The sequence below is a fragment of the Aphidius gifuensis genome, linkage group LG6, assembly GCF_014905175.1.
Source record: "Aphidius gifuensis isolate YNYX2018 linkage group LG6, ASM1490517v1, whole genome shotgun sequence".
Lineage (NCBI taxonomy): Eukaryota > Metazoa > Arthropoda > Insecta > Hymenoptera > Braconidae > Aphidius > Aphidius gifuensis.
Genome location: NC_057793.1, coordinates 11,994,683 through 12,010,554, shown reverse-complemented (window position 1 = coordinate 12,010,554; position 15,872 = coordinate 11,994,683). Strand labels below are relative to the sequence as shown.

The following is a 15,872-nucleotide window of genomic DNA, read 5'->3' as shown; positions in this document are numbered from 1 at the left end:
TTTTTGTCCTAGGTAACTTTGTAAACTATTAAAGTTGCTTTTTTTTTGAGGTTAAACATGATGAGATAGGGAGATTTTACTTTTTTTTTAGTTCAACTTAAACTTTCATATAAAACTAATTCTCAAAAACTATCAGCCTGTAGAGGAAAAAAAGACGAATTTTTTAGTTAAATAATAATTTTCTGACCTAAAATATTTTGTTCATAGAATAGAAAAATAAATTTTTGTCTTTGTCTAAATACATGAGTGGAAGTGAGAAACAATTTTTTTTTTCTTTTTTCTATCCTTTTCGCACTCGTAGAAAATATTATGTTTTCATACGCCATCCGCCAGAGGTCTCGAGCTTACTCGAGTAACACGATAAGTTGGAACTTTTTTCAAATAGAGAATGTCTTCGAAATACTGTTAAATTTTACAAACTTTTCTCTCTTATCCTAATAGCATTAATCGTCATATTAAAAGTACCACGATATTACATTGTTATGATCATACACTGAAAAAAAAAACTTCTGTCAGATAGAAGTTTTCTTCTTGCAAAAAAATGAATTTGGATTAAGACAAGGTTGATTTGGATTGAGACAAAGACTTCTTAATCCAAATCATAAAAAACTTCTTGAATCATGAAAAAAACGTCTTGGATCAGAACGAATTGTTCATGTTTTTAGAAGTATACTTCTTGGATTATGAACAAAAGTGTCTCGGTCCAAGGCAAATTGTTCATGTTTTTAGAAGTATACTTCTTGGATTATGGATAAATGTGTCTTGGATCGAGACGAACTGTTCATGTTTTTAGAAGTATGCTTCTTGGATTATGGATAAATGTGTCTTGGACCGAGACAAACTGTTCATGTTTTTAGAAGTATGCTTCTTGGATTATGAACAAAAGTGTCTCGGTTCAAGACATATTGTTCATGTTTTTAGAAGTATTCTTCTTGAATTATGAATCGATATGTCTCGGTTCAAGGCAATATTGTTTTTATTTATGAACATTTATTCTCAATAGGATTGAAAATAAAAAAAATAAAAAAAATTTTTCAATTACAAACTTGTAATTTGTAATTTTTTTTTTCCTGCAATTTTTATTTTATAATTTTTTTTCCTACAATTTTTTTTTTACCTAACGCGGGACCCGAACCTATGACCGTAAAACCTATCTAATCTAAACCTGTGCCTTAGCTCGCTTAACCACGGGCGCGATATGGAAACGGGAAGTTATTTGTATTACTTTAGTGACAAGATATTTTTTTTTAAATTTTTTATGCAAATGAACTGAAACTACACGTATATATATATTTTTTTATAATTAATTATTCAATTACTATAATATCATTCTTTTGTTATATCGAAACATTTTATGTTTTCCAAATAATTGTTAAACATATAAATAACATTTTATCATTATTATTATTCAAGAAGATAAACAACAATAATATAATAGTTAGAATTATTGAAAGATTTAAGATTTACTGACTGTAAAGAAAAACTAAATTATAATCGAAAATTGAAAAAAAATGTATTATTTTTTTTTTAAGTTTTATATTAGTACATTCTAAAAATAAATTAAAACAAATAAATGTTAAATTTAATTTATTAAAATACAAAATGTGTCAATATTGAATCGACTCAAAATACTAGCATTTAAATTGTTTATATTCTTAAATAATAATAATGATAAAATGTTATCTAAATGTTTAATAAAATTTAGAAAACATAAAATAATACAATAGTACACTAAAGTAATACAAATTGATACGTGGTAGTTTTAGTTCATTTGTTCATGTAATAAATTTAAAAAAAAAAAAATATCTTGTCACTAAAGTAATACAAATAACTTTCCGTTTCCATATCGCGCCCGTGGTTAAGCGAGCTAAGGCACAGGTTTAGATTAGATAGGTTTTACGGTCATAGGTTCGGGTCCCGCGTTAGGTTAAAAAAAAAAAAAAATGGTAGGAAAAAAAAAATTACAAATTACAAGTTTGTAATTGAAAAATTTTTTTTATTTTTTTTATTTTCAATCCTATTGAGAATAAATGTTCATAAATAAAAACAATATTGCCTTGAACCGAGACATATCGATTCATAATTCAAGAAGAATACTTCTAAAACATAATATGTCTTGAACCGAGAACTTTGTTCATAATCCAAGAAGCATACTTCTAAAACATGAACAGTTCGTCTCGATCCAAGACACATTTATCCATAATCCAAGAAGTATACTTCTAAAAACATGAACAGTTTGTCTCGGTTCAAGACACATTTATCCATAATCCAAGAAGCATACTTCTAAAAACATGAACAATTTTTTTTTAACCAAGACGTTTTTTTCATGATTCAAGAAGTTTTTTATGATTTGGATTAAGAAGTCTTTGTCTCAATCCAAATCAACTTTTTCTAATCCAAATCATTTTTTCAAGAAGAAGAAACTTCTATCTGACAGAAGTTTTTTTTCAGTGTTTATTTAATTTTTAATACTTATCTTGATCAAGTCCTGATCCACTGATCAGGCTATCTATTAAAGATATAGTAGAATGGTCGTCAAGATAGTACTATCTGTATTTTATCCAGAAGCCTGATCCATTCTGGATCAAATCTTGATCAAGAAAAATTATTGAATTTATTTTTCAAATAATTTTTCTTGATCAAGATTTGATCCAGAAGATCAGCTACGATAGAGTAACTAGTTGGATCAAAACATAGTACAAATTTTCTTTAATTTTACAAATTGCCTGATCAGATACATCAGCTATCTGTTTATCTAGAGTAGCTTGATCATGATCAAATCTTGATCAAGATTATTGTTTTTCTAATTTTTCTGATCAAATTTGATCCAATAGCTCATTGATTACAGATACTGATGCTATCTTGATCAGGCCATTCTATATCTCAATAGCCTGAAATCAGGACTTGATCAAGATGAAATTATTTTTAAATAACACAAACTTCTGTCAGACGTTTTTTCATGATTCAAGAGTTTTTATGATTTGATTAAGAAGTCTTGTCTCAATCCAAATCAATTTTCTTAATCCAAACCATTTTTTGCAAGAAGAAAACTTCTATTATTAAGAACTTTTTGTCTTAAAATAGAAAAAATTTTTCAGTGTAACAAAATGAATCGTTGCTACAGGAATGTCGCAATAAGCGAAACAATCATCTGTTTTTCTTTAGATTTATGTAGTGAACTGATATCGAGAAAAGTTCGACAGAAAACGTACAAAATTTGAGGACAGGTTCGAGAGTTTTGAACAAAAAGATTTTCAGCTTCAATACACACCGTATTTTTTGAAAAATTTTATGACTCTAACGGAAAAAAAGCTTGAAAATTTAGATTGAATATCAGAATTTATGTTAAACGATGTCAGCTATTCATCATTTTATTTATGATTCATTGATATTGCTATGAACATTATTGTTATGACTATTACTATTGTCAAAACGATTAGTATCATTATTATGTTGTGTAAAAGTACATTCACTGGCGAGGTAAGAATACTAATTATATGTATTCTCCACTCTTACTAACAAACCAGATGAATATCACGGCAACTAACAAACGGGAGATAGCATACGAAAGCATATGCCGCCAACGGCCAATCGGTAGTGATCTAGCTAAGTAAAAAACGGTAAAGGTCTATCATTTTCAAGGTGGATAATGACGGGAGCCTATACAAAATATATAATTGTAGAATTATATTATTGTACTTTGGAAAAGGAGGGAGTGTGATGAATCTACAGTAAAAAGAGGGCGATTTGGTCACCTTCTTGAAATTTCTCTTCTTTTAGTGGCCTCTCATGTTGTCATGTTTGCAGTGGAAAATACACGTGAATTCTTCCACTGGATAGAGGCACGGTTCCTGGGGATTTCTCAAGTTATTGTGGTATCACGGGGACAATGTAGAAGAATAACGTAGACTTTTAGCATATAAAAAATCGGTTTTAGTATGGAAAGAATAGTGTATAGTTGTAGAATAGAGGAATAAAATTCATGTATCAAGAAGACTGAATATTCGAGAAGATAATATTTTACTAGATATTATTCGCGAAAATAATAGAGAATAGCTCGGAATAATAAAATGAGTGAGCACAAAAGAGGGGCGGTTTTAGCATAGGAAAATGAAAGTGAATAGCATAGTATTTAAGCATGTGTAAGAGGGCTGCTGAGTTGAAAACCGACTGGCAAGAGTCACTCAGGTGGTGATAGGGGCTCTTCTCCACCCTTTGGATAAATCAGGAGAAGGAAAATTTGCATAGCTATATTTTTCTAAAATATCTGAAAGTCGCGGCAAGTGGTCATCATTTCCCTATCCGAGACTTTTGCCAGTCAGCCTTTTGTGAGATTCCTCAAGATAGAAGGATAGGGAAATGAGATAAGTAGAAGGTGGCTGGGTGATTTTGTGGAATGCGGTTCCCCTCCTCCCCACTCATGTGTGTGTTTTACAGGGTGTATGAGGCTATAGCTATAGAGCTAGCATGGGATAAAATAAGATGTATGTGTGCGAGTGAGAGGTCTGTGTAAAGTATAGGAATAGAGTGCATGAGATCGTATAGTATAGATAGGATGAATGAGAGCGGTTTTAACACGGGTAAAATAAAAATGCATGGATGACGTCACGGGGCAGCGGTACATATAGAGCATAAGCAAGCGATATGTAGTGTTGGATATATTGCCCGTTAAGGGATTTATATCTAGTAATGATTTGGGATGGTTAATTTAAATAATGAACACAATAATATTTTTGTTTGTTCGTTTAATGTTAATAATTGTTAATTCAATTATTATTCGAATTTTATATTAATATTCAATTTATTAATTGAATTAGTTTGAATTTATTTTATTGAATTGTTAACTTATTTAAGTTGATTTTGAATAAGAGCAAGTGACAAGAGAGAGATGTGTAGGCTACAAGATAGCGAATGCAACTAACTGCAAAAAAGGTCCAGGACGCTAACTCAGCTTCTGGGCCTTAATATGAAAATTCTGGAAAATTCTAGAAGGCCAAACGACGCTTGTATAACCAAGCGTCGCTTGGACCCGACAAACTTTCCAAAATGTTTTTACATTTTATTTTATTTTTCGAAAGACTGGGTGGTCTTCGAGGTCAGCAGCCTAATCCTAGTTGTCGTCAAACTGCAACATTTTTCTAATAGCAAAGTTGTCAGTCTGAGGCACTGGTCGGCATTGACTCGTGCCGTCAGAGAATTAGACACGCTAGCCCAATGTTTGTTGTATATTTTCTCTCTTATTTTAGTTTTTATTTTATTTTACATTTTATTTTATTTCTCTCAAATGAATTTTACTTGTTTCTCTTTCTCTCTCTCTTCTCACTTATCTCTCTTCTAACAGGTAGTATAGAAGCGGACCGGTGTATAGTTTTTTTAGTATAGTATTTTTAGTAGAGTTTTCGTTTTATTTTTTTTTCGTATAGTTTTTTCGGTCAAGTTTTTTCAGAATAGTTTTTTAGTTTAGTTTATAAAAGGCGTATATTTTCATATACACAAATAAAATTTTTAAAATGAAAACAAAATTTAAATTTGAAAAAAAAAAAATTAAGAAAAAAACTTTTTACAAAAACAAAATTGAAAAGATAAAAATATAGACTAACATAATAACGAAAAAAAATTTCAAAAACGAAAATATAAACTTGAAATCATCTAAACATCAAAACTCGGGGGCGGAGTAAGGAAGCGAATAAGGACTCGGATAGGAAAACGTCTTGTGGGGAAGGCAATGCGCGAGATAGAGAGGGTTTTATACTTTACATAGTTGGGGTCAGTTCCAGACATGATGTACATAACTCATTTTGAAAATCTTTTTTATATTTTTTTTGCTGAAAACAAAACTTAAACATAGATGAAAAATATCTTATATTATTCTTAACCTACGGAAATAAATTTTAAGACTTTTTTTTTTTTTTATTTGTTAAATTTTTATTTTCATAAATTATTATTTTTCATACTTTTTATTTCAAATATCAGTTTCATCCACACCCTGAATTATTTTTATTGTTATTTAGTAATAATTAAAAAAAAATAACACTCCGTTCACACGATTAAAAGACGATTTCTCATAAAGATACAGTTTCCTGCAACCACTGTTAAAGCGAAATTCATTTCTTTATGACATTTTTGTGGACGTTTAGTTTGAATTTTTTCAATTTTACTATTAAGTTTTTCATATCTGAGTATTTTTGATAACTTAATCATTCATTTACAAAAAGAGCGAATTATAATTATGTTTTCTTGTCTTTTCAAAAACCCTTCTCACAATTTACCCATGATTTTTCATTCATTAAAGTATCGATCACTTTATTTTCAATTCTTTTATTTCTGTCATGCAGTTCAATATTCTATTTCAAAATTACCCATGTTCATAATAAAATATTTCTAAATAGAATTTTCTGGGAATCATGATTCCTACACTCAAAAAACACCTCATGAAAAAAACTACAGAAAAAAAAAATGTAAAATTTATGAATTGTATGGTTAAGCTTCTGTTTTATTTTTGAAAATTGTAAAATTCATATTGAATAAATATAAAAACACGTCTCCGTCTTTCGATTTTATCAATAGGTAATTTTCACTTAATTTTGTCTTCAGATTACTCCTTTTCTACAAAAAATATTACTTTTACAATTTTTTTATAATAAATTTTACTTTTTATTTTTCTTCGTGCACTACTACTATCCTAAAGAGTTATATAAAAAGTTATATACATATATATTCTACTTCTTCGTCAATAAAATAATTATATTCTCGATTGTCAATAAGATTCTTATGATAACATCAACAAATAATATCAAATTATTGAACAGCAACAATAATAATAATAATAACTATAATACTGTAATTTCTAAAATTAACACTGTTAATTTCATACCACCTACTTATTCGCTAAGTATATTTAAGATCGTTTATTTTATAACTCCCAGTTGGTATTTAAACTATTCTATCACCCTCCAAAATATAAATTTATATCGTTCTAACAATTGGTATTAATTGATAAAAATGAAATAGGTGCTGAAGGATAATTTCTAACACTTTATAGTTGTATTGGTGAAAAGTAATCTGTTTCTGAGACTAAAGTTAACTTCCCATTCAGAGTTGAAGAAAATGAATCGTTTATTGTCAAGGTTGATAAATAACTAATAGAAAATTTTTTTTTCGAAAAAATGTTTATAATTGAATGTATTCGAATCATAATATTGTTTTTTAAGTAGAATCGATACGACTAATATTGAAATCACGGACGAGATCTTTTTGTGATCGCAAGTTGCTAAAACTATCAAAGTATATTGCTAGATTTCTATTGAGTCTTTTATATGCTATACAATGTGTTTCAGGATTTTTTTTGTCATTCAAATTAATGATTTTTTTACCTTATTCCCATGGTTTATCTTTTGGCATATCATTCCGGATACAAACTCCACGGAAATTAGTAATTTCGGATTGGTTAGCAAATTTTAATAAATCACAACCAGTTATAGCTCTTTGTCGTAGCATCAATAGAAGTATTTCAAAGAAAGGTATAGTCCCATTTCGTTTTTCTAAGGTGTTACATCAAGTCTTTTTTCAATGGAAATTGATTCCATCATTTTATTATGTCTTACATTCTCATTTTATTGTTCTTTGCTCGGCTTAACTGCATTGATTGGTTTAACAACAGCAGATGCTCCACCAACTAATCCACGACATCCTGTTATGGCGGTGAAAATTGTGATTAAAAGCGGCAGAGCACCACCAATATGTTTAGCGACTAGTCTTAAAACTCTGAGTATAGTAATTGCTTTCTTGACACCACTTGTTTTGCTTTTGCACCTTTTAATGCTGATTTGATTGCAATAGATAAATTATTTGATTCTTTCATTGCTTACTTTGCTGTTTGTACAATTTTTAAAAATGATATTTTTTTTTTCTTGATTAACACAACCAATACCAAATTCTAATTTGATTCTCTTTGCTCTAGTATCACTAAAACTTGCGTGTCTGGAAAAAATAAGTTTAGCTGCTTCACAAGCTAGAATATGATCAGCTGCATGCCTTGCTCTGATATCGTTTTAATTTTTTTAATATGCAATATCGTGATTTTCACAGTCTTTGTATAAAAGATTAGTTCTCGGATCACCTCTCGCTAATAGTTTTTTTGACTTGATACCTGGTGCACAATACGAATAACCAGGCAAATGAAGTTCGAATGCTAACTCGTTTATTATTTTATTTAATATTCCTTTCCACTGCCGTTTTTTTTTTTTTTTTTATTTCATCTGTATGCTTAATTATAATTCATAATTTGATAAATTGAATTTAAAAATAGCCGATCAAAAATTGTACTAATGCGTGAGTCAAATAAGTGATTTGCGGAGGGAAAATTTGATGAGCTTGAATATTTATTCACTGACGCAATTGGTAGAGTCAGTACGTAACTGGGGTAAATATTATCCGTTACATTTAAATTATGGAATGCTAATGTTATCCATTCAGTCATCAGTCTTTATGATTGAAAATCACCGATCGTATCGCGAATTATACTCCAAAAACTTCTTATGGATACGGTTGATGATGAATCAGTACATGAGTGGGTAAAAAATCTCTTTCTAAATGAGTGTTTTGGGATAGTATTATTTACATAGATAATATTAATTTTGCAAAAATTTAAAAAATTGAAAGAATCAATGACAATAATTGAGGAATCAAAGGATTATATGTATGTCAATTGAAAGAATCCAAATCAGTGTATGTATCAGTAATGTATCTACGAGGAAAAATCTGCTTTCTCTCGTTCCTGTTTATAATCAAGGACCTGCTATTTGATTTTAGAACGGTGCTAGTGAGTATGCTATTAAACTCCTGAACTATTAAGAATTTGACTAATGATATCAATTAGAATTGCTTTCTGTTCAGGTTTTCTTGATGATTCCGTTTTGGATCGAAATGAAATTTATATATGAATACTGACATTGTATAAAAAATAATGAAATAAAAAACAATATTGACAATTCTTTATTTTATAAGTACACTTGTTATTTATTAGAAATGACGAAGGTTAAGATTATATTAAGAACTCAATTTTTATACGTGAAATAATATTAAAATGAGAATGAAAGAAAAAAAAAAAAAAAAAGATATACAAAATCTGGAATCAAAAATCATAAATATTATTTTTGCTAATAGATTTTGAACAATATCATCAGTTTTTTTTTCTTGACTTTTTCATCCACTAAACGTTTGCTTCTTTTGACCCCGCTGTTTTCAACCGGCTTCACACAGGCTTCGAATAGTCCAAGCTGGTGTCAAGCCTGTTTTTTTTGTTTTCCCCGGCCTCACACGAGCCTTGTGAACACAGGCTTGACACAAGACTGACCCCGTTGTTTTCAACCGGCTTCACACAGGCCTCAATAGTCCAAGCTGGTGTCAAGCCTGTTTTTTTTGTTTTCCCCGGCCTCACACAAGCCTTGTGCCAAGCCTGACACAGGACTTGACTTGTGCATATATTCAATTAAAAAAAAATTATATTAATTAGATCTATAAATTGTAAATAGAAATTTTAAATAACAATTATTAGGTTTTGACTATCGTGCCAGGCTTTTACAAGGACTGTGAATTGACTCTTGAATAAATTCATTTATATAAAAAATTTTGACTGACTCTTTCGTTAATATCCCGGTGGTTGACTTGATAAAGCATAGGAGTTTCACGTGAGACCCAGGATCGATCCCCCGTTACGCCGTTTATTTTCGTTCATATAATTATCGTTAATTCAAATTGTATCGCGTAAAAAACAGAAATGTCAACTTAATAAATTAATAATAATTGTTTATTTATATTTTTTTATAATTTTTTTTGCAAGCCGGTGTCGAGCTTGGGAACACAAGCCTGTGTCAAGCCCGATACACTAGTCCGACACCAGCAAATACATACTTGACACAGGCTTGTGTCTCAGGCCTGACACAGGCCCGAGAGCCGGGTAATCAGGCTTATCCCAGGCTTGTGCACGTCGTCACTTCCTACCTGGGTTCTAAAAGACTCCGATTCTTTATATAAAAAAAAATTAAATTAAAAAAACCAAATGAAATTGTACTTGGTTTTCGTTTTTTTTTTTTACTAGACCATGAGGAAATTTTTTGTGTTTATATTTCTTTCTGTCTTACTTATACACTTGTGAGACCATCTACATGATAAAATAACTCAACAGACTGCGAAAGAAGTTTCACTTCCCTCGCGCGTACTGGTAACACACACAATTTTTGAATTTTATTTGTTTGTATGTTTAAAATTTTCCAATGTCAATTTTGAAGAAAAAATATTTTAATTTCGAATTATGAATATTATGAAATTTTAATTTGATTTTGATTGTTGATAGTTCAAAATTTTCGAGTTTAAATTTTAAAGAAAAAATAATTTAACTTTGAACTATGATTATTATGAAATTTTAGTTTGATTTTAAGTGAAAAAATATTTCAATTTATTATCTAATTTATAAACAGAACTGTAATGCCGGTTCTTCGTTGTGTGATTGGTTGTCTCTCGGATCTCTAGCTTGATATTCTTTCTCTCTCTCTTCATTTTAAATAATAAAATTAATTTATTTATCTGTTTCTTCGTCTGTTTTTTCTCTTTTTTTTTTTTGTCAATTTTATAGATATTGCGGTTGCTGTGGGGTCAAACATTCTCTTTTTTCTTTAATTAATTAATTAATATAAAATAAACTTATTATTTTGTTTATTCGTCTGTTTTTTAGGTGCGTAAACCTAGCCTGCATAAGTCTTATAAAATTTTTCTAACTTAATTTGTACTATTTTGTACCGCAATTGTTTTATTTTGTGATATTGCTTAATAAATTAATTTGTAAAATATAAAATTTACTTCGAGTCCGCCACCAAGCTGATAGGTGCGACCGAAAAATACTCTTGATCAACAGATATTCGTGACGTGGTTTTGCCACATCACTAATCAATTGTATAATATTTAAATAGTTCATCTCTTTAATTAATTATTCAATAAGTAGTATAATGAATATTAAAATTAGAAATTGTGTTTGTTTTCTTTCAAAGTATTTAAAGTAAAATCTTGAAATAAGTAAAAAGGAAAGGTGGTAAACGTTTGAATATTTTAAATTGCATTATGTTTGCCAAGTCCTCTATGTGCAACCCAGTGTGTTCCAGTATTTTTTTTATCATCTAAACTGACAATTGCATACTCACGATTCCAAAGACCACTTTTTGGAATGTCGTAAATACTTATCGAGAATTATATATTTTTAATTGTTTTGCAAATTTCAATAAATCATCATCAGTCGAAGCTCTTGGGGGTAGACAGACGAATTTTTCTAAAGTCAGATACAGTCCCATCCCAATCTTATGTGGTGCCAAATGAAGTCCTTTTTCAATGCCAATCAATTTCATTATTTTATTATGTCTTATACTCTCTTTGAATTGTTCTTTAATAGATGCAACACTATTAATTACTTCAAAAACACTAGATACATCACCAACTTTTATACCTAGTGCTGATACAGCTGATAGGACTGGTATTAGTAGTGGTAACGCACCACCAATGTGTTCAGCAACTGGTGAAACTCCACGCACACCGATAGCACTTTGCCCCTTCAAGTGCAGATTAAGTTGACATTATTGAGTTATTTAAGCCATTCAGCTTGGAAACAATTTTTGACAATGATATTTTTTTTTTTTCAACACATTTTTTAGTTTTTTTTTGTTTGCTGCAGTCTTTTTCTTTTTAGCAATAGACTGTTTATTATTTTTCAATTCTCCACAACTTTTCAAATTCTTTCTTTCCATAATAGACTTTGTTGTTCTATTCTTTTGAGTTCTGCAACAAACTCTTTTTTATAATCGAAACCCATGTCAAATTTTGTCTTTAACTTTATTGCATCAGTCATAAATGCAGCAGCTCCTTTTTTTCTTAGACTTGAGCCTTTGGAAAAAGTTCATTTGGCAGCTTCATGTGCTAAAATTTCATTTATAATTATATTCTTTAAAATAATAATTCAACCAATAATTTGTTGATGTGAAAAACTTGACACAAGAATTCCGTCCAACATCACAGTATACATATAGCATAGGCAACGCGGCATGGAATACAGTATAGTATAGATTGAGAGGAAGAAAAAAAAATAGGAATGCGCATAACTGAAAAAAAAAAAAATATCGTATTAATATTAATACTATTGATGGTACTATTTTTCAACATTTGATTCAAATTGTTGTAAATAACTGTATTACTCGTCGAGACTCAAGTTTCCCATTCCTAATTCAACTGATCACAAATTCCAGGAAAATCCTGCGAAGAAATCAAGACCATTAAGTACTGAACGTGTACAATAATATCGTGATAGACAACGTTAAAAAAATTAGCGTGTTGCGAGTACGCGAGGGGGAAGTGAAACTTCTTTGCCGGCTCCCTTCTCTCTACGCAATTCTCCCCTCTTCATCCGCTTGTGACCGAGCGTATACCAGAGAGTATACGAGAGAGTATACGAGAGCGCGTAACGCTAGTGAGGCCTCGAATTTTGTCGCTACCCTCCGTAAAGAAATTCCACAAGTTTCAAAAATTACAGGAAAACCTTTATGCTCTTCAACATCTTTACCTGTTTCAAGCACTCAACGTTTACTGCAATACCGTGCTAGACAACGTGGAAAAAAATTATAGGAAAATCCCGATACCATATTAGCCGTAACACCTACAATTTCATCAAGTACTGAACGTTCACAGCGATATCCTTCTAGACAACGATAATTTATAACGAAAAAATTTATAATAAATTGTTAATAAAATGAACAATAATATGAATACCAGTAGTGAAGCAAGGCGGATCCTGGGACAGTTTGATATCAAACCCCCACTCCGGCCCAATTAAACCCCCACCAGGCTCCGATTAAATTCCCCCTCTATGTTAGTATGTCAGCCATTTTGTATATTGGTAACGTGGAGAGTTGGTATATCTATATATTCAAAAGTCGGCCATTTTGTATATCGGTAACGTAGGGAGTTGGTATATCTATATATTTGAATTTGATTCTATATGTCAGCCATTTTGTTTATCGATAATGTGGTAAGTTACTATATTTACATGTTTGAAATATCGGCCATTTTGAATATGATTTAAATTAAAAAACTCAATTATTATTTTGATTCAAAATGGTTAAATAGACTTGAAATTTTGTTTTTCTCACAGTAGAGATTTTGTCATTCAGGCAAGATGACTGTAGATGTTTTCGGTCGTCAACTGCCAAAAAGTATAGTTAAAAGTAATACAATAAATAGTGTTGGTGTTCGAGGTCCGACGGGTGAGGGCTTTAAGCTAACAAAGGATAAACAATATGATATAAACCATAAACGTTTGTGTAATGTCGGAGATCCGCTAAATGCAAACGATGCTGCGTCAGTTAAAATTGTTCGCGAAATGATTCAAGAAGAAACGCGAGTGATATATCATCAGACTGCATCATTGAAAGATAGTTGTGAAAATAATAGCATTATGATTGGCGGACTCGAATCAGCTTTTCACGATCATAAAAATGAACATTCTATAAATGTTGATGCAGATTCAATTTATCAGAGCAAAAATTTTTTTCAACTCATAGAATCTAGAGTTAGCACACTGGAAACTATGTACAAACGAATTTCCGATGTAGTCGAAAAATTAATAAGAAAATTTTATAGAAGGGGAAGGTTGATTTTGAAAATTGTAGTGGGGGAGCTAGCATCAGGCAACACTCAGAACCATATATATTTTGCCAGTTGTAAAAAACGAACTCGACAGTCAAGATCGCAGTTGAAAAAATTAAAATGGCCATTTTTGTTGATTTTCAAGGATTCAATGATTCAATTTTTATTATCAAAGAACTTGCAATTAGTAATGCAAACTCAAAGCTAGCAAGTGAAACTATCATTTTTGCTGCACCATGTGGAAAAGAAAATTTAACGAATGAGTATTGGAAGACTATTGAAAAAACTGCGACTAATCTGCATCGAATCTCATGGAGTGCTGGGGATGTTGACTATCGTGAAGTATCAAATATAATTAATGAAAAACTAGGTGGTGATTTGGAATATATCTATGTAAAAGGTGCTGAGAAAAAAAAATGGCTATCAGAAATCTTGAAATCACAGACTGCAACAATCATCAACCTTGATGATCTTGATTGTCCACCAGATGAAAAATTATATAATCTACCAACATTGAGGCATATGAATTGTCATACAGAATGCATTAATTATATTTGTGCTGCTGAAAATGTAAATCGATACAAATATTGGTTTGCTAGAGCCTTTACATTTCGACCATCTCTTCGCAAGTCTATCATGTTCTATAGTATTGTCGAAAATTTGGCGGATATGTCTGCTAAAGATATTGCGCTGATTCCAACAATGGCAATCATCAAATTTTCCGCTCATGAAATAGATAAAGTCTGGAATAAGCTGTCTGAAAACCAGAAACAAAATCCTCACGTTTCAGGATTGCGCAGATGTACCAAGCATTCAATTGATTGTGGAGATGGTGATATAGCTGGATGTTTTTTTTATTCACTAATAAAAGACTGTGAGAAATGTGCTGCAGAGCAATCTTCTACTAAAATGATCATGTAAAAAAATTAATAAATAAATGAAAATTTAAAACGATGAAAAAATTGTGTTGGAATGTATATTTATTTCTTTTTTAATATTTAAATTATAAAATAAGGTTAGCATTAGAATTTCTTAAAACCAAGTTTAAACATGTTTAAACATGTTCAGGCAAGTTTATACATGCTCAGACATGTTTGAGGAGTTGGACAGCTGCAAATAGTAAATAAGTTTTATTATTATCATGTATAAATATTAACTTACAATCATCCAAAACTTTTTCAACGAAACACATGACTCATTACAAATAATGAATCAGCCAAATAATAATCTTGAATGATTATTCAGCCTCTAACAGCAAAAATTTTTAGAAAAGTGACTCACAAAAAAAAATATAAGCCTAACCTAACCTAAGAAACATTTAAAGTGGGGATCGTTGAAAGTGGGGGATCGATTTTCCTTTAAAAGCTGCTGCCCAGAGCTGTAGAGCCACAGATCTCATCGAACCTTCTGAGCTAGCATCTCCAAGACAGTAAAAATAAAATTGGTAAATATTTTATACATATATTATATTATTTATACGATTAAACATTTTATTTATGTAACCTCTCATTTATGTATTTATGCATTGTCGTATTATTATTCTTGCAATGATTCTAATTTTGTTTCATTTCCAACAGGCAACATGGACAAATTATATGCAGAAATGAACACTATTGGAGTAACACCATATCCTGCTACTATCCCAATCAAAAAGATTGAATTTGATTACTTATATTGTGTGACAAATGTAAGACAAGTTCGAACACCATATGGAGATTCAATCATATTGGAATTGGAGCGCAAATTTTCAGTATTTCTACCAAAAAGACTTAGCAATTTCATCACACAGAATTCAACAATTTTACCAGAGTTACTTAAAGATGCTCTCTCTGGAGAACTTAGATTTGTCAGACATGGATCAAACCATTTTGGATTCGAGAAACGAAAACAAAACAACATTGAAATGCTTGATTAAGGAGTAAATGTATAAATAATGTTAATAAATATATATATTAAATACAAGAAATTGTGTCTCATTTTTTATTTATTTTTTCATTCAATTATAGTTTTACATCAATTTTTTTTTTTTTTTCCTTTATATTATGTTAATTTCTGAATACTTGCACTGATAGGCTTATACTCTATAATACGATCATGTAGAATCAAACAATAAGCACTCGTTGCTGGAGGAAAGTTTTCCTTGGATTCAAATTCCAGTCGAACATCAACTGGTCCATATTTTATCATTT

The 15,872-nt window shown here is 30.3% G+C and overlaps 1 protein-coding gene across 1 annotated transcript; it reads left to right on the top strand.

Moving 5' to 3' along the window:
- Positions 1-12,810: 12,810 nt before the first annotated feature.
- Positions 12,811-15,649, top strand: LOC122859489. Its single transcript, XM_044163102.1, has 2 exons — positions 12,811-15,127; positions 15,261-15,649. The coding sequence occupies exon 1, from the start codon at positions 13,804-13,806 to the stop codon at positions 14,602-14,604; it is 801 nt and encodes a 266-aa protein (XP_044019037.1). The 5' UTR covers positions 12,811-13,803; the 3' UTR covers positions 14,605-15,127; positions 15,261-15,649.
- Positions 15,650-15,872: the final 223 nt, after the last annotated feature.

Coding starts and splice junctions, on each gene's coding strand:
- LOC122859489 (XM_044163102.1), top strand. CDS start 13,804: ATGGCCATTTTTGTTGATTTTCAAGGATTCAATGATTCAATTTTTATT.